We start from the raw sequence: 24,141 nt of genomic DNA on the forward strand, positions 1-24,141 counted from the left end.
GTGAATTACAAGTTTTGACACTTCCGCATGGGCTTCAACTTTGAGCCCCGAAGGTTGCCGCTTGGTCGGGACCAGCGACACTTCAACTACAGGTTGAGCCGCGCACGCATGGTGGCATGGCAGACTAAAGGGAAGATGGAGATGTCTGTTGAAGCGGATGGATGTGGACATTTTAGCTGTGCCAACCATTGTTTCTGCTGCCTGTGTTTGTGCAAAAACACTGTCACAGGTTTGTTAGGGTTCTCTTTCCCTCCTGCTCCATCTGGCCCTGTGAAGCTCCCTGCTGCTGTCCAGCGGATGGGGACGATCTCTGCCAGTGTTGGTTATCTGCCAGTGTTGGTTATCTGCCTGCAGATGACTGTGGTGGACATTCTGCTGGTGCTGGTGGGCATAGTAGCTGTGGGACTGTTGTTGGTGGTATAGGACTGTTGTGGGTGGACAGGGTAAGCATGGGACTGCTGCAGCTGGGGGTTTGGTGCAAACGCTCTTAGAAGTTGCTGCAGCAAGGTCATCTCGTGCGAATGCTGCTGTGCTTGAAGCTCGAGGTGGAGCTTCTTGTTCTCCTCACATGCACTAGCAAACATGTTGGCAAATGACTCAAGTGAGGATTCCAGTTTGGAGAGCTTGTGTTTGTTTAATCTGCCTGTAAAGATAGATAGATAGATATATAGATTAATACGTTGTTAACACAAGCAGTACGATGTGTATATAACGTATATACGTGCTGTATACAAAGTTTAAAGTGCACCCACCATGTTGCAATGCTTTCCTTTTTCTCGGTGGTGCGGGTCCACTGGAGGAAGACGGGTCAGAACTGGAGGAGCAAGGTGTCGAGGACCGCGAGTAGACATTAGCAAAGTCCGCCTCACTGCTTTGTGGGATTAGCGGCCATGGTGAGCTCATGCCCTGGAAGCTATTGTCCGTGTTATTCACGTGCACTGGCTGGCCGTCGTTTGGAAGCCATGTCCGGCCAGTGCTGTGGCGAGCTCCTCAAAAACATTCTAATTGTGGTAGACTCCCCCCAGCTTGTTCTGCATCTCCCGGTATCCAAACAGAGAGATCAGACATCTCATTTCCTACATAGTCCAGCATGAAGAAGACTCCTTTCCAGCCTTGTGTATGCAACCGGACACTGTTCCCATGAACCCAGAAGTGCAACGTCACCACCCCAAGCTCTCGCCGGATTCGCTAGCCACATTTGCGTTCAGACCTGAGCCACATTTGAGCCAAATGTGAAATCAAACTGGATACAGCCGGATTCGCGGTGTTCACACTCAGAAACAAACATCTGGATACGGCCCGAATCCCGCTCCAGCCAGATTTATTTCCACAGTGTGAACGGGGTCTTGAAGGCTATCTGGATTCAATCCTACTCTAGCTGGACTGACTTTCTCCAGTGTGAACGGGGCCAGGGAGTGCCCAGCCACCCTTCGAAGAAAGCTCATTTCTGGTCGAGAACCATGGCCTCAGACTTGGAGGTACTGATTCTCATCCCAGCCGCTTCACACTCTTCAAACCATCCCAGCGCACAATGGAGGTCTTGGCTCGATGAAGCCAACAGGACAACATCATCTGCAAAAAGCAGAGATGAGATCCTGTGGTTCCCGTACCAGACCCCCTCTGCTCTTTTGGGCAGGCCCCTGACAACATATGTAGTTTATTTGAAAAAGAGAAGACTAGATGAAAAAGTCTAATCTCTATAAATAGAGACTCAAACTAGACATGACGTTAGTCAGCTCTAGTAACTCTGAAGTACTGCCGACTTGGCTGTTGATCTTGACTTGGCTGGTCTTGTTGACAAGGCTGTTGTTCTTGATTTGGCTGGTCTTGTTGACTAGGCTCTTGTTCTTGACTTGGCTGTTGTTGTTGTTATGGCCAGTTTTTTTGACCTGGCTGTTGTCTTGTCTCTGTGCGAAAAATCTGCTGGACTTCTCGTGGACCGGACGATGCCTCAGATGATGGGTTTGCTTTGTGGTGTTCTTTTCCGATCGAACAAAGCCGGTGTACATAAGGGGCTTCTGCTTCCAGTATCCCTGGTACTGACTATGGTTTGTGTAGCTTGGATCTCGGGCATCACTGCTGCAGTGGACTGCACTTTGATCTGTGGCTCTGTGTTGATCAGCAGCTTGTGGTGCAGACCTGTGGTACCGTCGGTTATTTGGATGCCTTAGTGATTGGTGCGTACATAAAATGTATAACAATTAACATGAAATAAGAAGCATGCATGGGTTAAAAAATAAAATAAGATAAAAATGTAACAGTGTAACACACTTACCACATGGAACGGTGATTGCTGGTTCGGTGGTTGTACCGCCTGTTATTTGTAAGGCGGAACCCTTGGTACTTAGAAGGCTTGCGGGACTTCTTGTGGACAGGGCGGCTCTCATGGTTCTTGTGCTTCATGCTTTGTCTTGTGCACATCGGATTCAAGGCATCACCTCGGCTCTGGACAGCAGTTTGGTGTGTGGCTCTGTGCTGGTCAGCAGCTTGCAGCTTTGATCTGTTGTACCGCCTGTTATTTGGAAGGCGGAACCCTTGGTACTTTGAAGGCTGCTGTGGTGGCTGTCCATGGGAGATACTGCTGTTGCATGCTGTATCCAGGTTTCTGTGGCGGTGCTTGTCTATTGAAGCAGGTAGGCAGACAACTGAACTTTTTGGGATTGCTGCCCGACTCACTGGCAATCCAGCGGTGCTGGAGCTCAGGATTCTGCTGCCATCGATCATTGGCATAACTTCATCACTTCCAGTAATTATTAGGTCTGAGATCCTTCTGCGCCCAGTGAGTAGTTTGTCCTTGAGAGTTTTACGCTGTGCCCACATAAATGATGCTTCCTTGGTACCAATAGAAGCCGGATTACTGTGACCAACAGTAAACAGTGTTGGGATTGCTGCCCGACTCACTGGCAATCCAGCGGTGCTGGAGCTCAGGATTCTGCTGCCATCGATCATTGGCATAACTTCATCACTCCCAGTAATTATTAGGTCTGAGATCCTTCTGCGCCCAGTGAGTAGTTTGTCCTTGAGAGTTTTATGCTGTGCCCACATAAATGATGCTTCCTTGGTACCAATAGAAGCTGGGTTATTGTGACCAACAGTAAACAGTGTTGGGATTGCTGCCCGACTCACTGGCAATCCAGCGGTACTGAAGCTCAGGATTCTGCAGTCATATGTCCGGATTATCATTGGTATAGTTTTGCCGTTCTCAGTAATAATTAGTTCTGAGATCCTTGATTTGTGATCCTTGAGTTGTTTGTCCTTCAGATTTTTACGCTGTGCCCACATAGAGAATGCTTCCTTGGTAGCAATGAAAGCTGGGTTACTGTGACCAACAGTAAACAGCTGTTGTGGCGTAGTATCATGAATGAATTCAGGCATTCTCCTATAGTGGGCAAGTACCTGGTACATTCCCTCCACAGCTATAACCTTAGTAAGACAAAATGACAGTAACATCAAAATGACATCACAGCATTCTGGCTTGTCATAAGATGGCATGTGTCAATGCCATAATGATAGAGCAATTAGTAGTTTTATATTAATAACCCTGTAATGCCTGCCCCCAGAAATAATGGACAGAAAATTCAGATTTTCGGCCTCTTCATTTTTTTCCAAACTGCTGCCTTTTCCAGTCACTTCTTTTTCTTGTATTATGATATGTGTTAAGCTTGAAAACAGTTCCTGTTATTTTAAATAAATTAAATATATATTAACAATATATATTATATTAAAATTATATTATATATACATTATAATAAAATTTTATTATATTATATTATATTAAAAAATTATTATTGACGGTTTCCACAAATGTCCTGAATGAGCTGAATCTTTTGATGTTTGAATGGTTTGAATCGGCCCATGCATTCTGAAGATATGCTGAGCCAAAAAACGTACAGAATAATAATAATAAATTAATATTATAATGTTTGCAGTTATTATTGACGGTTTCCAGGAATGTCCTGAATGAGTTGAATCTTTTGATGTTTGAATGGTTTGAATCGGCCCATGTAGGGGTGTGCGATTTGACGATAAATGATCGTGAAGGATTTGAACGAAGGGACAGATCGTTTTATCGTCCATAGAGCACGTTCTATTAATTGCAGTTCTATGTTCGCGCAGACGCATGAGTTTTTCACTCGTCCAACTCTCAGTGCGCTTAATGTGAACCTGACCAACCAATGACAGCCTCCCTGTTAGGAAGCTACAGATGAAAACGAAAAGAGAACGGAGCAACTGGTCCCTAAAACGAACTCCACCTTTATGTTCGGTGCTGTTTCTGCCGGTAGCAGCGGCGCGTCTTCTAAAGCTGGATCCATACTCCGCGAGACAAAGAGCGGAGAACGCGCTCCACGGGTGGTAAGAGATACAAAAAAAAGGTCTTTTCCGCACTGAGGTACCATACTCCGCGAGACGCGTGTGTGCAGAACTCCTCATACGGCCCGCCCACTAAACTATAAGGAAAGACTTTACTGAGTTTTTAACACACCACAAGGACGTGTGCCATGGCAAGAGGGCATTATACAGAGAGGGTGCCTGCAACAGCGTGAGATGTCCGGCGATGAGTTGTGAAAATGCGACATTAAAAGTAACAATAGCAAAGATTCAGTGTTTGTGCCTTTATGACCACATTTGCACATCTACTGTGTTCCAATGTGCCTGCGATACTTCAAACTGTCCGGTGATGAGCTGTGAAGATGCGACATTAAAAGTAACAATAGCAAAGATATACAGACATTGTTAACGAGCCTATTATGCCCGGGTATGTAGGAGTATATAGAATGGTAACAGTCACCATCTGGTATGTGTGAATGTCTGGAGTTATGGGTGACAAATCACCCTGACTTGCCTTTCTTTCTTTCTTTTATTGCTCATCATGCAAAACCGGTATGGTCTTATCTAAATCTGTTGAATCAGCGCTGTTTATACACCTACCTATATACCTGGAGAGGCTCTTGCGCTTCTCCACTTTTATCACGCCCACAATAAATTCCGACCAATCACAGCATGGTTGCCGCACAGCCTTGAAAGAGTTCGGCCCGGACCCTGTGCACAGGAGTGCGGATCAGCGGGCGGTCAGAGACAAAAAATGACGTCATTTTGTGGGCGTAACGTCTGCAGGGGGGGAAAATGTCTTTGTCTCGCGGAGTATGGATCCAGCTTAAGCCTGTGTCTGTGTGTGTGTGTGCGCGCGCGACGTGTGTCGCAGTGGAAGGGCCGCGTGTATTATAATGCTACGAGCACGTACGCGCCCACCTCTCTGAACAAAACCAGCTCGTTATATTCAGGTTCGCTGCTGTTGTGCCGTCAGCAGCTCTTCTACACTTGTGTGTGTGTGCGCAGTGGGAGGGCCGCATGTGTACGTCAAATGCAGACAGAGGCAACAGCTAATGACGTCACCAAAACAATAACGCAGGCATTTGATGAAGAGGCTCCATATGAGGACTCTAGTAAACGGTGGACAGAGGTGACAGCAGCAGCTCTGTTTGTCCTTAGACATGATTCCCATTAAAGTTTGATCATTTGTTCTAAATCACATTGAACTTCAGGAGTTACGTAAGTCTCAATACTGTATTTATTGTTTAACCTTAGGAGGCACACTTCAGTCTGTTTAAATGACTGTTGAATAATACTTTACAGAACTACATTAGTCTTCTTTTTAACCTATTTGAAATAAAACTATTTTGTTCTGTAAGTTATTTAAATTTTCATGTTTATTGAAAACTAATACTGAGTGCACATTATCAGAGTTGTCGTTTGCCTTTAAAATCTACTGACAGTTTTTGAGAAGTGACACAGTAGCTACCTGAAGTCATTTACACAGAAACATGCAAATTAGTGTCAATGTAAAAACAAACCGTGATAAAATCGAGATCGTGATTTTATCATTAAAGAATCGTGATATAAAATTTTTGCCATATGGCCCACCCCTAGGCCCATGCATTCTGAAGATATGCTGAGCCAAAAAACGTACAGAATAATAATAATAACAAGGCTAAGAAAGTCGTCTGCAGCACCAGGTAAAGGTTCTCCAAATGATCCATACCAAGACAGCAGCATCATGTCAGCCTGATATACACATCTGCGTGCCGGAACTGTATCAGGGAGCTCATCAGTGGCCAGATGGATGCTGTTAGGATATAGTCTTCTAGCATTGCTGTACATCAGATTACCTTTGTCCAAGACAAGGTCTAGGTCTGCTCTGCTGAGGTTTTCATTCTCATGAAGGAATGCAAGGAAGGTCAGTGAGTTACATGTACACTGCTGGTTTCTGTATTTACCACACTCGAAAGAGGCCTGACTGCGAGACGCACAAACACGTGTTACAAGAGACTGATCTTCCAACTGTTCTGCATGAGACAGTCCTGCCACACATGGACCATCACTGTAGCATCGTTTCTTAACAATTTCAGCATAAGACACTGCCGGCATGCAAGGTTTGATTTCCTTGAACAATTTCAGCGCTGGATTTTACAGAATCCTTTTTCTCATCAAAGGAACTAGGACATATTACCTGCTCAAAACGCTGCTGCCAATGGATTTTTGCAGTTTGTGATTTCTTACACCTCCTGGTGTTTCTCCCGTTGACAATGACTTGTTCAAATAAAAATATTGATCTCAGTGGATTATCTGGAATATTTATCTCAGTGGAATATCCGCCTGGCTGGGATGGCAACCTGAATGTTTATCAGCTGCTCCTAACAAACATTCAAGTTGCCATGCATCCATGGCAACCTGCTGAGCAGTCTACTCAGAGGAGATTTTGGATGCATGGCAACCATGCATACATGAGCAACCATGCATCCATGGCAACCTGAACCTGTGAGCCGCCATTTGAAGACAGAGCTGAAAGTAGCATCAGTCTGTCACCATGGTAACAGAAGAGGAGACCTCAAAAGTCCCCGGCCATTTGAAGACGGGGCTGAATTTCCAAATTCTGTATGCAAGTTTTGAAGACCAAGATGTTGGAAGTATTTTAAGCTTCGAATGGTTTCTCCATCTTGTAATTTGTAGGAGGAGTAGCATTTTGCAGAAGACATGGAAAATGTTTAATATCTTTAATACTAAAATATTTGCAATTATTATTGACGGTTTCCACAAATGTCCTGAATGAGCTGAATCTTTTGATGTTTGAATGGTTTGAATCGGCCCATGCATTCTGAAGATATGCTGAGCCAAAAAACGTACAGAATAACAGGTTGCGGGGCAACCAAACTTAATAATACTCATATTAGAGTTTTTTCATGATATTCATAACAGGACATAATACATATATCTGTATATCTGCATATCATATGGTTGTTCTGTATATAGTCTATTTTACTTTATTGTTATGCTACTCAGGATCTTGTTTTTATGCTGCTGTAATGACTTCATTTTCTTCTGGGGATCAGTATTATCTTATCTGGTGGTAAAAGTATTTCTCCCTGTCAGGGAATCAAACCCACGTGACACGCTGAGATACTATCCACTATACTAATGAGGAATGCTGCTAAGCACCATACGTCATAGCAGCAGCCACCTGGTGCTGTCATGTGTCAGCTGGGGTGTTATAGAATGGCTACATTAGTAACTACGGGCAGTGTGAGCGCACGCACACACACGCACACACAGACAAACACATCATGTGTGTGTGTGTGCCTGTTGTTAGTGAAGTTTATTTATTAATTCAGTCTGTCTAGAGTCTTGTCTATAACAAGGTCAGGGTACTGGATGTTAAGGTCATCAGGTGCCTTTACCACAACCAGTGAAAAATGATGGAGAGGAGGGTGTTGTCCAAAATAAAGACTATACTGGACTGTCCCTCTCACCCGCTCCACAATGTGCTGACCTGAGTTAAAAATATCATTATATTGGCCTGGCTCGATGTAAAAGTGGCTCCTTAAACTGACATCTTCAAGGAGCTATTTGATCACTGTGACCAATCAGGAAATCCACATTAACCTATATGTCATTTTTTTTCCTCTTCATCCTCCTAATGAAACCTGTAAAGTAAGAAGACAGAGTAATGCTCCAGCAGTTCTGTTTTTTTTCCTCGAAAAGAGGAGGCTTTAGGCTTTTGGGAGATCTTTTCCGCATGTCTGAGTGACATACCCTGGCTGCAATATTCTATTGGCAATTCAGTGTCCAATCGGACCATCGAGCAATATCACGAGGGGCTCAAACATCCAATTGTAGAGCCTTTGTGCTCTGACGTAAACACCAAAGATGGTTGAAGGACAAGAGAACTCTCTCCTCTGACTAGCTGGGTCGTTCACACGGCTGAAAAGCATCTCTGAACGCAATAATAGACGCATAGCGGACCGTTATCTGAACCAGAAAGTGCGTCGTTCTGTATACCCCTGTCATACGCTGTCATACACTTATATATCTTACTGGAAACGTTTTATTTGACGTTTTAGTGTTGCTATGTTGCGCTAACAAAACATAGCAACAGAAGTTACATCGAAGATATTCCGGGTGAACAGGGGTCGCGGGCGTGGGGGAGGTTCACACCTCAGCCCATCAGCAGTCTACACAAGGAGTTGTATCAAGAAAATAAAGCTCAATTGACACACAGGATATTCTTAGAGTAGCTGACAGCCCAGCTGTTCTAACTATAGTACAAATTACATTTGTACTATAGTTAGAACCTTCATTTTTTACACACTTATCCCTAACACCCTAAACTACATGTTCATAATGGGGGAGAGTTTCGTTACAGTTTTCTTCAGTGTTTTTTCAATAGATATGTATGAATTTTATTTTTTGCATTATTTTTTCTTTCTCATTCTGGTGCTAGAATTTTTATTACAGTCATATAACACCACTATAGCCAGAATATTATGAAAGCCCAGGTTCTCCTGAAAAAAAAGATGTATATTACTTTGATTGTGGATTACAAGATGACTATTTAATGAGCAGTAAAACACAAAGAATGCCAGGCGAGGAAAGTCCCCAAAAATAAAAAAAAGACCTTGAAGGGTTTTAAGTATTGATGCTGCCTTTAAGTCACTTTTCACTAACTGGTTTTCCAGGCATTTAAACACTCCCAATAGGTTTTTATATCCTTAACACCTTCTTTTTTTGGGCCAGTCTTTATTGTGTATCGGTATGAGGAAAACTTTTATTTCCTTGTTAGCAGTTCCTTGAATGCACTGCTGGTATTTTCAGCCTTCCAACAAAGGAGCAGGTATAAAAGACCAGGCTTCCCTTTGAAACTGTTTCTGTATTCATCTCTGTCAGGACTCACCGCAGCAAAGGTAACATTTTACAGGTTCTCTTTGCTCGTATTATGAAACTGTTTTTATGAACCCTGCATATTTCCCTGCAGTAAATGAATTTTCTTTAATGACTTCCATTCAGATGGTTTCTGGGTTTCACCTAGTTTGCTTGTGCTGGATCAGCAGCCTGTTGACTGGCTGTGTAAGTTTCACCGCAGACTCAGACTCTGATCTATAAACTTATAAAGATCACTCCTCACTGATTTAAACCACTTTTGTCTTCACAGATGTCTGCCTCAATTGACGTTCCAGGTTGGTCTCTCTGAGGGTTTTTTTCACAGAAAATAACTAAATGCTAAACGATTTGATCATGTATTTATTAGTGCATTCATATATTTATTTATTCCGAAAATGACTTTATGCCGGTTTTTTTGTTACAAACATCAGATATAAAATTAATCTTGCGTTTATTAAGAAATCTGTTGGTGAACCCTCCATGTAGACTCCTGTCTAACAGTAACTGTTTTGCAGTTCCTGGTTGTCCTCCTGGCTGGACCCAATTCCAGGCTCGCTGTTTCAGCTTCCAAAACCGCCAAGAAGCCATGGCAGACGCAGAGGTGCTGGACTGATGTCAAATTTGTAACATCTAGATGGGCTGCCACAGAATGTTTCCTCATTGTCTGTTTATCTGTTCGGGGTGGCTGCACTTACTACTGACTGGAATGTTGCATAACCTGCTTAATTGTTTTGTCAAGTAAGCAGGTAGCAATCGTGGCTAACTTGTCTTGTTAGCCTGATTCAAACAGTCAGTTTCCTCATTGTGGGACAAATAAAGGTTTTCTTAATCTTAATCTTAACATATACCACATGTTGATTTTTTTAACCCTGTCTTTCCCAAACAGAGCATCTGTCTCTCTCTTGGTGGGAATCTGGCCTCCATCCACAGTATAACGGATAACATGTTCCTCAGAGAACTTGTTCACACAGCATCTGGCTCATATTCAGCTGCATGGGTTGGGGGCCATGATGGAGTAAAGGTAAGACATTTCCTGACACGTAGCATGTGATGGCCCTGTGCCAAGCACGATGGTTACCTCTAAGTGTAAATCTTCAAAGGAAGGACAGTGGATGTGGACTGATGGATCAAAGTTTGACTATCAAATATGGGGTCAAGGAGAACCCAACAATGTTGGAGAGGAAGACTGCCTGCACATAAACTTCCGGGGTAAGTTGGATTTGTGTTGTTCTTCATTCATTCATGCCCAGTCTAAATGTGTTTTGTTTACTGTTTCTTTACAGGTGAGTATTGGAATGATGGGCAGTGCCATTGGAGGTTTCCTTTCATCTGTGCAAAAGACCTGTGAGTCCTTCCACCAATGAGGGCCAAACCTGCTGTTAAGGCAGCGATTCATATAAATGGCACTTCCTGTGTCAGGGTTTACTTAAATCAATTATATGTCTCCTGATCTTCTCTGTACTGATTTTTGTCTCATTTTTGAACATTATCATATTTTAATCAAAATGTGTTCTTTTAAAATATTAAATCGAACAATACCAACAATATGGAGTCACATGTTCATACAAATAAAAATCAACTGTGTCCCCTAAACTCATGTATCAACAGATCTGTTCACAGTTCAGTCCGATGTTTGACTTATTTATTATTGTAGGAACGAAACGTTTTATCATCTATAGCTACATTCCTCTTAAAGTCCAGAGCTGAAAGAAGAGATGTCAGGTATCACGCTCACTGACTGTGGGGGTCTGGCTGCTCCACCTAGTGATGTCGCTGTCTCCAGAAACATACACACATTGGGATGGCAAACACATAGATTGCGCTGTGATATGATAACCGACTGTAATTAAAAGGATTATATAACCAGGGAGGAGACACAAGCAGTTAGCTAAGGCACAAAAACATTAAACCTTACTGGGAAGATCTCTGATTTGTCCACATTCCACCACAAAACAAGCTGCATGTTACGTTAAACAGGTCATTTTAACTTACAGAGATACAGCAGCACTCATAAATCCCCACTGCTGATTGTTTACTGTCTAAAGAAGGCTAAATGCTAACAAGTGGCTAAATGGGACTACAAACGAGGTCAAACGTCATCAAGCTGTTTGTACTGTAGAAGAGGTCCGAGCAGTAAACGGAGCGGATGGTGGTGACGTTGCAGTCATGTGACTGTGCTGTAGTTAGCTTAGCATTAGCTTTCTACTTCTTCTGATTGTATTTATCCTGTAAGGACCATAAACCTTTTCTGCATAATTAATAATGATAATGGCTATATTTCCACGAAGCCCTCAGACGTTTCGACTTTTTTTTTCTATTGTTATTTTCATTTATATTTTTCTAACTGGAATAAAGTTTCATACAATAACTTGAGTGCATCAGTACTAACTTTTTTTTATCCCGCTTGGAACAATAACTACATCATTTGATCAATACAATTAGCTCTTTTTCGATCAAAAACTCTTAAGGATGAGTTATGTTTAGGACTGTGATAAAGTTGAATGATACTGCCCTGCCATGTATATCATGTTGAAGATAAGCCTTACTGTAATAGCTTTGTTTTGCACCTGTATTATTTGATGTAGTGTGATTATTTTTCTGAAAATTAAGAAACTTCATATGACACATGAGATAACTAGATAACTTTCTAGTTGGATGACAGAAATACATCACTTTTGCTGTAAGTGAAATCAACATGCTTTAGTTTTAGCATTCAATAACGCATCATAATTTGGACAAATATGCAGGCAGGGCTGTGCATGGGTTAAATCTGCCACCACTAATGCATAAAGGGATACACAAATGAATGCATTACAGGATTTATTTGTACACTGTAATACTGAACAACCTGAGATGTAATATCCTTCTTAGATGTAAGGCAAATGTAGGTAGCCTAATTGTAGATCTGTCACTACTGAGCATTATATATGAGGGTAGAGGAAAGACTAGCATACAAACTGCTAACACATTTGCAAGTATGCAAAAATGTTTGTTGTTTTTCCACAACAAAAGAAAAAATACACAAATCACCTTCCTGGGATTTTTGATTTCACCCCACAGTAATTTGTTTACAGTCCCTAACATTCAAATAGCATTTATACACATTCCACATCCACTGCATGTGGAGGTCTCACACACAGAATATTGTTTTGGTACAAAGATACATAGACATATTTGCAGCAGGGATGATAGGTCACCTGGATTTAGCTGTTACGCTCCAGGAGACATTGTGCAGACAACACAGCTGTCCACAGAGAGACGTGTGCAGAGCGTGTGCTTAAATCCTCTATTTATACTTCCTAGATATTTCCATTATGCTGTGGCTTGTTGCAGCATTACTTCCTCATAGTGCCTTTTGCAGTGGTTATATTTTCCAGATTTAAAGTGTACAGTATATAATCTGTATATACTCGAAGAGATGCAAGTATTCAGGGTCCTTCACTAGTAATGCTTAGTGATTCTAATGTTTATCCTTTAAATTATTGAAAAAGTGTGCACACAATTATTTCTGCAAGTACAGCTCTTAAATGTATCTTCAACGGAAATGTGTTCCAAAAAAAGAAAAAGCTTTTCTATTTTTTCTTTTTTTTTTACTCATGATTGTTTTGTTTCTTTTTTCTACGCTGTTTAAATTATGTTTCACCTAATCCTTTGTTGACATAGACATAAAGTTATAGCAATCATAAATCTTATGATAAAAACAATAATATTCACTACTTGACCAACTAAAGCTTCAAAGGGAAGATTTTCATCATTTCATACTGTGACAAAAATAATATCACCCATTTAGAGTAAATTGTGATATCTGAGAAAATGAATCTTCTAAAGAGGTACGTGACAATGAAGTGAATCATTGCCCAGCACTGTATATACTTATATTCATAGGATGAAGAATATTTTTGTGTCTTTTTCATGAACATTATAAAATCTTTTCCATATTGTGTCAGATGCTTGGTCCAATGCAACGATCATAAATCTGTTTAAATAAAGTGTTTTGAAAACAAAGTCAAATGTGTACTAGTTTAAAGTGCAGCTACACCCCTTGGTCTTAAGGTTAGTGGCGGTTAATAAAACAAGTCCTTAACATCAGCTAGAATAGGAATCAACCAATTGGAAAAATTCAGCTGCAGTAGCCAGGTTTTCACCTGTAGAGGGCAGACAGTTCATACATTTATAACACTGTAAGTCTATAATACTTTGTGCTAAAGTGTCCTGGAGCAATCGCCAACACTACATAACTATACACATACATTAGGGTGTACTAACCCTTTATTTATTTATTATTATAGCAAATGCATGGGGGGGTGAAAGTTTCTCATGTCTGAATTCAATTGACAACTATCTTCTCAATTTGCATGGTTTTATATTAATGGTTATTAATTTTTTTTTCAGAATTTTATGTTTTACTTAAATAAAGATAGATTAAATAAGCTTTAATAATCAATACATTTTCCTAATTAGTTTGATTGCCGTTGCTAGGCAAACTCTTGTTCTTCACCCTCTTTCTTCTTCTTTTTTATTCTTCCGTAGGTTTTTTGGCGCAGCGTACCTTCAGCATACATTCACCGATTTCAGCCATTCAAGTATCAAAATGGTCATCTCACAGAGGACATTCCAGGTCAACTTTTAAGTTTTTTTCAAAAAAATTATAGTTTTTCAAATATTAAGCAATTTCGGTGTCATCTGCCAAATGTATCTCCTCCTACAAATTTCAAGCTACAGACTCCATGTTAGTCTTAAAACGCTCATTAGATGCTGCTCTATCAAACTGGTATTCAGAATTTTCTAATTCTGAATGTTTCCGCATGCCAGGCTCTTAAAGTTGGAGTGGTTTTTGAGGTCTCCTCTGCTGTTACCATGGTGACAGGCTGACACACAGAAGCATACAAAGCTCTGAATTTTTATTATTATTAGTTTGGTTGCCCAGCAGCCAAACTAATAATAAGCAGACATGTGGAGAAGGAAACGTTTGTGAAGGGAAACAGCGCCACCTCGTGGTTTTGCTCAGACGCTGCATCCAGCTCACCCAACGCCGTCCACACGATAGAGGTTTTATAAATTAAACCAGCTAATAAATCTATTATAAAAACCTCTTTGTGATGACAACATTTATTGTGCCGTTTTAAATTTAAGTCTGACTGAAAATGGTGGAAGAATGTTATTTGCTCCATTAAAAAAATGTTATTTTTTTAATTTACATTGGGATAGATATGCAATTTTCCCGTTGTAGGACTAATAAAGGTTTATCTTAATCTTAATCTTGTATATTCATGTTCTTCGTATTAAACCTTACATAAACTATTCTGAAGAAGACTTTATTCTTATAATGTAACAACGTTATTGTGCAACCGGTGTAATAAATATCAAAATACTGATAATTTATAAGCTTTGCTGCGTCTTTTTCTAACGATAAACATTAATAAACTGGAAGGTTTATGCTAAAATAAATAAATAAACGCACTACATCGCAACACTTCAACTAGACATAATGCTGTAATTCCAAACGACCAGTAGGTGGCAGAAGAGACTAAGAAACAGATAGAATTCCCATCAGCCCTTGCGCGGTTCTGAAGGGTATAAAAGAGAGAGAGGTTCTGAGCGGTAAAAAGGAAGGGAGGTGTTCTTCAAGGTGGATGTTGTAGTTCGTTCTTTGACGATATAAACCCAGTTAAAGCACTAATTAAGTTCAGAATCTCGACACCATGTGTCAGACCGCCGATAAAAAGGTGGAGTATATATACATGCCGAGTACTGCTTATTTTCGTGTTACTTCGGTAGCACATATACTAAAATTGGAACGATACAGAGAAGATTAGCATGGCCCCTGCGCAAGGATGACACGCAAATTCGTGAAGCGTTCCTCATTTTTCCAAATTTTTAAATTGAGATTTCAGTTTGCCGAGAAGTAGTTACAGCTACTGCTCCACCTAGCGGTAGCCAATATGGACGATTATTTGCCGAAACAGATTTGGTCAGTTATACACCTTATGGATTGATTTAAAGGATTTAAATGCTAAATATAATTTGAATTGTTTTGATGAGATCTATAAGAACGTTTCACAGAATATCCCAAGTCTTTATCCAAGTAATTAAAAATATGTTGCATATACCAACTCCAAAATTACATAAAGTGAAAATAGATGATTTACACCTAATAAGTACTTACTCTTAAGTACTTATATATTGTATATTATATATTATACAGGTATAACAAAAAACTTACTTTTAAAGATCCCTAACCCTAAACCTAAGTCTGAAATAGTGACTATTCGCACAAAATACTACCTGATTTCTCCAAAATGTAAAGAAGTTCACTCATTATGAACAATATTTATCCTTCAAACAAATATATATATATATTCAATATTCAAATAGGAGCAAAACAAACTGAATTTCTAGTGAATATTATTATTATTATTATTATTATGCATAGACCAATGCAGATCAGAGACACTTGTTGATATGTTGTGGTTTTCGGCACCATGTTCCACAACATTGTCAATCACCACCACTTGTATTTATACAGCAACTTTTGTCCAAATTATTCAAGCATTGCTTTATTGTCTAACAATAATTCATTAAGCTCAAGCTGAACTATGATAATTAAACACTGCAGAACATTCACAGTTGTTATGGCTCTAAAAGATGCTGTTTATTCCTGCACCTGGGGTCCGTTTTATTAAGGAGTTTTAAATGTTAACTCTGACTTGACTCACCCTCAGATGGAAAACTCACAGTTTCTGGTTTCAGTACAGGCATCCGTTTTATTAAGGAAGTTCAACAAACAAAAGTTTACATGTTAACTCTCTTCTGGTTTCAGTACAGCTGATTTGTGTTAGTTTAATCAACTTTGAGTATATGGCGCCCCCTTCTTTGCAGCAGCAATACTGAGTCCAAACACTGGAGACCACACAATGAATATTACACACATAACAAAGACACGTTGGCAAAGCACGATGTTAGAGGGAGCACTACACATACAGAGGTTGAAATGTATTTAGCATCTTTTACAATCAAAAAGCAGATAGTGGCAAGAAAAAACTGACCTGTAACAGGAAGACACCTGGAGCAGGACCCGGCTCATAAGGGGGGACCCTGCTGCTGATGGCCGGCCGGGTAAACAAGAAGAAGACATAGACAGGACAGACATGCAGCAAACATCATACATTACATGACAAACATCCCAGGTTGTTGTTATAATACTGAAAATTAATACTGAGTGTTGCATTTATTTATAATGCAGCTTATACAGCATTAAGTCAATTACACTAGAGCCAGATAGTCGGTCCTATGATAACTGAAGCCATACCTACAAAATATCTGAAGCCATGCCTATTGGTCCTATCACACTATGGATCACACAAGCTATAGGCCTTGTTAAACAGAAAGGTTTCATTGAATACACTGAAGAGAGAAACTTTAATAGCTTATTTTTTATTTAAAGCAAAATATAAAACACCTTTAATATAGAAATACTAACAACTAGACAATCTGTGACACTGTAAATGTGTCAAGCATACCAGCAAATGCATAGTCGAGGTGACATTAGTGTTTGTAAGTTATGCTATGTAGATTGTCCATTGTATGTGTAAAAGACACCTGGGTCTGTTTAATTGAGTTTTTTTAAGGATAAGGTGCCGCCTAGTCACGCCCTCCATGGGTTTAAAAGACTCATGGGAAAGCGGGCGCGGGGAGGCCAGAAAGAGGGGAGAGAGGAGAGAGGAGAGGCGGAAGTGACAGGAGGAGAAAATAGTGATCGAGCAGTGATTATTGGAGGCGCCAGCAAGAGAACGGCTGCGGCCTACCTGAGGGGAAGCTCCACGTATCTACGGACTGGACCGATTATCCATCGGATTAATCCTGCCGTAACCTGGGAGTTTATCCATTCAAAATCGCTCGGACGAGCGATTTTGGACCTCAGAACGGGTCGGCTGGATAGCTCAGTTCATAACTTCCTGGACTGCCACGTGGGAGGCCGGGGTTCAAATCCCCGATGTGGATGAGATCGAACTTATTTTTGTTTTCTCATTTTTTACTCTCCCAAAGACGCTGGAGATCACTATTGTTTGGAATTCTCGTTTGAAGTTGGTGGATACCCATTTTTGATTTCTTTATATAAACAGAGCAGAAACGGACTGCATCTGTGCAAAAGACAATGAACACTGACTGAGTGTGGGGTTTTGGTGGGGTTGCATTGGTGTGGTGTATGGACATATGTTAATACATATTTGAAAAGTGTTCTTGTGTTTGGTGGTTTTGTGTTTTTTCCTTAAAACATTGCAATAGCACGACCCCTTGGTAGTAGCTAATGATAATAACCTTATCAAATTGTTACAGATGGTGGCCCGTACGGGGATCCTTTTTTGGGGGGGATTTTGTTTTCTGGAATTAATGATTGTATTTGTTTTGGTGAAAACTCGAGAATGTATATTCTTACTTACCACCACACAACAAAATAAGAGCACTAGCAGTCATTTGATAGCTTTGTTTATTGAGGGTTAGCAGGAGGTATGGACATTGTGCTAAACGAGGAGGCTAGCTACGCGCTAGCCGAGCCTCTGGTGGACTTTGCTGATAATGTGTACCAAAGAAATCAGAGCACACACGAATCCACACCTGCCTCTACACATGAGCCCACCCCTTTACAGCCTGCACAATCAGGAGATGGCTGGGTCACAAGGAGAAATCCTGTGACAGAATTACAAATTAACTAATTATTCATTTGTGAATCGAATATTTGAACCTTGACATCTGTATTTAGCTACTCACCTTGTGGTGGGGGTCCCAAATGACTCCTTTTTCACGGCTTTCCTTGGTGATTCCATCAATGAAGCCTGAAATGTCTGACACACACACCCAAGCACCTTTGAAGCACCTTAAAAACTCCACTGCTCCCTCCCTCCCTCCCTCCCACGGAGCCTTAAAGGTGTGAAAGGGGGGCCCTTTTTAAATCCATCTCCTGTGCAGTCGTTTAGTGTCGTCACCTCTATCAACTGTGTTTTCTTGAGACAATGAGGTGTTTAGGGACCCTGTGGAGCAGCGGATCAGTTGTCTCTCGGTTTTTGTACTCATGCTTGGCTTTGATCTTCCTGCCAGACAAACCCAAATACACAGAAGGAAGAATTTGAGAAGAAGGAAGTAACTGCTCGAAAAGAATGTTTTAATAACAGTAAAAAGAAATGTGCAAACTAAGAAAGCTGAAAGTACTGGAATGAGCAATATAATAAATAAAGAATACTACAAATAGTCCTACACAGTCTGTCAAACAGTAAAAATAAAAGTGTAAAATACGAAATCAAGCTGAAAGTACCGGCATTATCTAAATCTAAATAGTACCGAAATCTGTCAAACAGTAAAAAAATCAAATTTGCAAAATCAGAAAAAGATGTGTGCATAACAGTTAAGAGCAAACAAGTGTTAAAATCAAATTGCAGGACATTGCAAACTAAAAACTAAAAAGTGTAAACACAAAACAGCCTGCGTAATATTTGCACTTCCAAAAATGACACAACAAGTGATATCAAACTATATACAACGTTTATAGTAGAAGATTGCACACTGAAAATATCCAGGAGGAGGAGGTCGATGTGAAGGTGGAAGAGAGGCTGGAGAGGCAGCAGTGGCAGTGGAGGAGGCAGGGGGAGCCGTCACAGTGAACAGGGGAAAAGCTGTGGTGCACGAGCTGGAGCAGGAGCGCTTGGACCACTGGCAGCCATGAAAGACAAGCATCTGTAGACACTCTCCCCGGCCTGCTGCCCAGCACTCGTCCCCTCCTCTGCCCGCTACACGTCCACGGAGGTGTCCTCTTCAAACGCAGCCGCACGGCCCTGCAGGAGCTCAATGTGGTGAGAGAGGGCCAACTCCTCTTCGGGCACCAGGTTCTCCTCATGCTCCACCTCCTCGAAGCACCTGGCGGCCTCTTCCTCAGCAGTCGCATTGGGCGCATCAGGGTCCAGCTCCTGCTGCAGGACAGCCCCGGTCTGGGAGTACAGGTACTCCACACCTATTAGCTCCCCTGCACACGTTTGGAGACACACGTGATCTGACTGATGATACTGAACTCAGAGGCAAAGCACATCTCACAATCAGGGCTCAGATTACATACCTGTGTATGGTCTGAGCCGACTGTAAGCCATGACCGGCACCGTTCCCATGTACTTCTGGGCCAGCCGCTCAAAGCGCTGCAGCCTCTCTGCACTGTAGCAGCGCAGTGCCATCTCTCGTCCTCCTGCGGTGGCAGCCCTGGCGCGGTCTTCATTCCACCGCATCAGCCCCTCCAGCAGGTACACCTGGAAGTGTATATCACTCGCAGAGGTCCCTGGCAAACAGAGGAGAGAAACACTGTCAGTCAGAACGCTAGGTCACTAATGCCACTGATGGAGACTGGAAAGAGGCTTACCTGGAATGAAGCGGGCGAGGTGCAGGTGGAATGACTCCAGTGATGTAGAGCCCCTGCTGCACCGAAAGACAGGGAGACGCACGCCGCCTCTGGTGATCTCCCCCGTCTTGGTGTACAGCTGCACACCTGGTGGGTCCTGGATGCAGCTGATGTGGCGGCGCTGCGTGGTCCAGATGTCCTCCATCCGCTCACGATCCAGCAGGGGGACGCCGAGCGAGTCCACAGCGTCCCAGAAGCTGTCCAGCAGCTCCTGGATCAGCCTCTCCACCTCAGCCGCACCCCTCGTCCGCCGGCGGCAGTGGCGGGCAAGCTCCTTGGCTGTGGGTTTGGCGCTGCCATACGTCCTCCCCGCCTCGACCTGCTTAGCCCTGGTGAGGGCCGCCACGTCGCCTGCGTCCCACTCAAAGATGGCGAAGGACAGCCTGCCCATGAAGAGGCCGTATAGCAGGTGGCTCTCTTTGGTTACGCCCCTGGCGAGGCGCTGCATCAGGTGCCAGATGTCCAGGCGGATGACGAGGTCCCTCCACTCGTGGAACATCTGCGCTGTCTTGCAGCTCCCCGCTGTGCTGCAGCAGTCATTGGCCACATAGAGCACCTTCGCCCGTCGCCCTCTATGCAAGTGAGCACGGACATGAGGACCTGCCCGTGCTCATTGCCCACATTCGTCACGCAGGCAGCTGTCCCAGCGGCACCACCAGCGAGCTTCTTGGTGAGCTGCGCAGCACAGAGACGTGTCACGAGGTGTCCACACTACACTAATGATAACACTGACAGGAAAGTGACGACGCTGCTGTGGCGGCGCTGCGTGGTCCAGATGTCCTCCATCCGCTCACGATCCAGCAGGGGGACGCCGAGCGAGTCCACAGCGTCCCAGAAGCTGTCCAGCAGCTCCTGGATCAGCCTCTCCACCTCAGCCGCACCCCTCGTCCGCCGGCGGCAGTGGCGGGCAAGCTCCTTGGCTGTGGGTTTGGCGCTGCCATACGTCCTCCCCGCCTCGACCTGCTTAGCCCTGGTGAGGGCCGCCACGTCGCCTGCGTCCCACTCAAAGATGGCGAAGGACAGCCTGCCCATGAAGAGGCCGTATAGCAGGTGGCTCTCTTTGGTTACGCCCCTGGCGAGGCGCTGCATCAGGTGCCAGATGTCCAGGCGGATGACGAGGTCCCTCCACTCGTGGAACATCTGCGCTGTCTTGCAGCTCCCCGCTGTGCTGCAGCAGTCATTGGCCACATAGAGCACCTTCGGGGGCTCCTCCTCGGCTTCGCGGTACCGCCGCATGAGCCCAGCTGCCATGTTGATGAGGCCGTCGCCCTCTATGCAAGTGAGCACGGACATGAGGACCTGCCCGTGCTCATTGCCCACATTCGTCACGCAGGCAGCTGTCCCAGCGGCACCACCAGCGAGCTTCTTGGTGAGCTGCGCAGCACAGAGACGTGTCACGAGGTGTCCACACTACACTAATGATAACACTGACAGGAAAGTGACGACGCTGCTCACCTTTTTGGTAGAACTCATCTTTAGAATGGACCCAAAGACGGATGTGATCCTGGCCTTGCTCTCTGGCGCCCTCAGCAAGGCCTCCCTCACATACACTCTCAGCAGCCAGTAAATGCTGGGCACCGGGAACATCTCTGGGACCGAGACCTGCGGGTCCACCTGCAGCTTCTCCAGCACATACAAGTACAGGCTGGAGCGATCCATCCACCGCATGGTGTGCTGCTCTAGCAGGTAGGTGCGGAGCCGAGAGGGGCTGTTGCCGAGGCTGCGGTCCCTCAGCAGACCCAGCACCACCTTGTCACATGCCATCCTGGGGGAAAGAAGCACAACTCCCGTGTCATCGGTCAGGCAAAAATGGACAAAATGCACTCTGAGTAAGTCAGCAAACACTTTAAAGCACCATCAACAGTTAATGCTGCACACACAAATATTCTGATTTTGAAATGCCATACTTGTAGGACAGCACAGCTGGAAACTCCTCCCGGTGAGCGACGTCCAGCTGATCCAGGACGGCCTGCGCCCAGCCCGGCACCTTCTTGTTGCAGACGCGGCACTCCAGGTACTCCGTCGCCATGAAGTACCACCCGTCCAACTGCAAGACCCTCCGGACGGTCTTGTACAGCCCAGCGCCCGTCAGCCTCCCTTTGCACTCACACTGCAAAGGGTACGCCCAGATCCTGTAGGGCAACCACAGGAAGAACAGGCGCTGGAAGAACGGGTGGGCATTGGCAGGTGGCTCTGCATACAGCGGCCGGGGGCCAGGCGGGAACCACCACATCTTGCCGATTGTCCTCAGCTCGATCTTGCCCCTGGCCGTCCGGTGGAAAAGGGCCTGGCCGACCCAGTCCTGCTGCTCCTCGGGCAGTGTGGCCCTCCACCCACTAGGTAGAAGCTAAAATGATATAATTTCATTAATAAAACATCCAAGCACAAGCTAAAAACTGACACGACAACTATAAAAACTCACTGCAGTCACTAAGCATACCTCTCTGCCAGTCCACTGCTGCTGGGCAGCTGGATCCACAGCTGGGCCTGGAACAGGGCAGGGAGGCTGGCTGGAGGAAGCTGCTGGCTGGGCGTCTGAGGAAACTGTAGTTAATAAAGTATATATAGAAATGTCATTACTTTCTTCCTCAGTTCGGTCCCCGGTTCGGTTCTTAATATCTTTATTTAATATCTTTTATAAATCTTTTTTTATATATACCTGGACGTGGGAGCACGTGGATTGGCTGAGACTTGGGGGGCCTTTCCCTCCTCTCAGCATCTCTCGCCATTATGTATTGGTGCAGGGAGTGCAGCCTGGTCCCGGTCACCGGCTGCATCTTCCTCAACCAACTCACATAGCTGCACAATAACAAATGAGTTACTCATATCCGTCTTCCACATGTGCACACACACAGACAAGCACGCAGGGCAACACTTACCCTTGGCATTCCCTGCTCCTGGATCTGTACAAGGCCTTGTAGGTGAGGTGGGCATGCTCCCCAAACCCTACAAGGGTGCCGTCAACGGTCCTGGCGCTTCCCTCGCTCACCCTACGCCTGTTATTAATGGCATCCGCCATCGCCGGGAAAGCCATGGCATAGGTGGCGAGGCAGTCCTTGTGTTCCAGCAGATGCGAACGTAAGTTCGGGTCACTGTCCCTCTCATCCTGGCGCTGAGCCACCACGCTGGCTGCAAAGCCCACATCGTGGCTGAGCAGCCAGCGGAAGGTCTTCCCTCTGTACTGGCCAAACTGGAGCTCCGTTTCAGCCAGTACCTGCAGGTCAGAGCTTGGGTCGCCCCGCTTCCCAATCACCCTGCTGACCGCCTCTGCGCGAGCAGCAGCGGCCGGCTTCACGTTGGACACCGGTGGAGGCTGCTGCCTGTAGCGCTTCGCCACCTCTTGTGCTTCGGGTGAGGGTCTGAGGGTCAGCTGTCTGGACGAGGGCTCAAATCTAAAAACAGGAAAAGGATCCTGAAAACGAAAACATATTGTAAATATATCTAATAGCTAGACTTTGACATACGGTAAATTAAAATCACACGTAACACAAGCTGCGCATGCGTAATGTCTATAAATTGGTTATAAAAACACAGACCATTTAAATGAAGTTATAAGGAACAGGATTCGAGGACCATCGCACACTGTATAATAATAAAAAAATAACCTTTTAACCTCCTACATTTCTGTTAACAAAATACATTAAGCTCCTCTGACAGTGAATTGGGGTTTTACAGACTTTCAGTGAGCATGAATGATCAGAGGTGAACCTTTGTTTTTGGTAGTGCACTACAATTACAGAGAAAGTCTGTGACATGACGTGTTGCAAATTTCGGTAGCAATAAATGTTATGATCTCATGAACCATGGTCAAGCTAAGTATAGAACATTACTGCAAGTCAACATTGTACACACACACACACACACACACACACCTCAATAACCTTTAAATCCCCACTAAAGACTTGCTAATTAAACAGCTGACATTGTATAGAGTAATTCTTATTAACATGACTACAAATTGTCCTAAGAGCTCTGTACCCAAAAATATGTGTACTTACTGCTCAGTATATTCTTAAGCCATACATCAGCAATGGCCTTTTATTTTTGCAAGAGTATTTTCTGGTGTTGACGGCTTATTTAGCCAAACCAGGCATGTCACCAATTATACTGGAAGGAAATCAATTCCAACAAAGCGCTATGCTGGGATGAACAATGCAATGATCAAAGTGACTGCATGTTTTTGCCTGCGACAAGCAGCTAAATTACTCTGCATTCTAAACTTTTTAACCACAGTCAAAATCTGGACTTCTTCAAGCTATTAAAGGTATTCTCCTGTGTGACAAAAGCAACAAGATAAATCCACAATGATTTAGTTGCAACAACAAAAGGAAAGATAATGAGGGTCACATATATCTACAGAATATTTTTCAGGATTTTAGTTCTCTGTGTTTGAACCAGCCAGAGGCGGGGCTTATCCCCATATGATGTCATAAGGGGCTGACAACCTGAAAAATATAGAATTCAAATAATCTGCATAATCAATTTAGCAA

General features: G+C 43.6%; 1 protein-coding gene and 1 non-coding gene across 2 annotated transcripts; both read left to right on the forward strand.

Annotated features, from left to right (window-relative positions):
• The first annotated feature begins 9,087 nt into the window (after positions 1 to 9,087).
• Positions 9,088 to 10,803, forward strand: LOC114448268 (galactose-specific lectin nattectin-like). Its single transcript, XM_028425119.1, has 7 exons — positions 9,088 to 9,236; positions 9,340 to 9,399; positions 9,485 to 9,509; positions 9,729 to 9,814; positions 10,100 to 10,234; positions 10,314 to 10,422; positions 10,497 to 10,803. Exons 2-7 carry the CDS (start codon positions 9,340 to 9,342, stop codon positions 10,559 to 10,561), a joined length of 480 nt encoding a protein of 159 aa, XP_028280920.1. The 5' UTR covers positions 9,088 to 9,236; the 3' UTR covers positions 10,562 to 10,803.
• A 4,173-nt stretch (positions 10,804 to 14,976) lies between these two features.
• On the forward strand, positions 14,977 to 15,082 carry LOC114449187 (U6 spliceosomal RNA). Its single transcript, XR_003671960.1, has one exon. It is a non-coding gene; the product is annotated as a U6 spliceosomal RNA (small nuclear RNA).
• The last annotated feature ends 9,059 nt before the right edge of the window (positions 15,083 to 24,141 follow it).

Source organism: Parambassis ranga, chromosome 16 (assembly GCF_900634625.1).
Source record: "Parambassis ranga chromosome 16, fParRan2.1, whole genome shotgun sequence".
In the NCBI taxonomy this organism is placed as follows: Eukaryota; Metazoa; Chordata; class Actinopteri; family Ambassidae; genus Parambassis; species Parambassis ranga.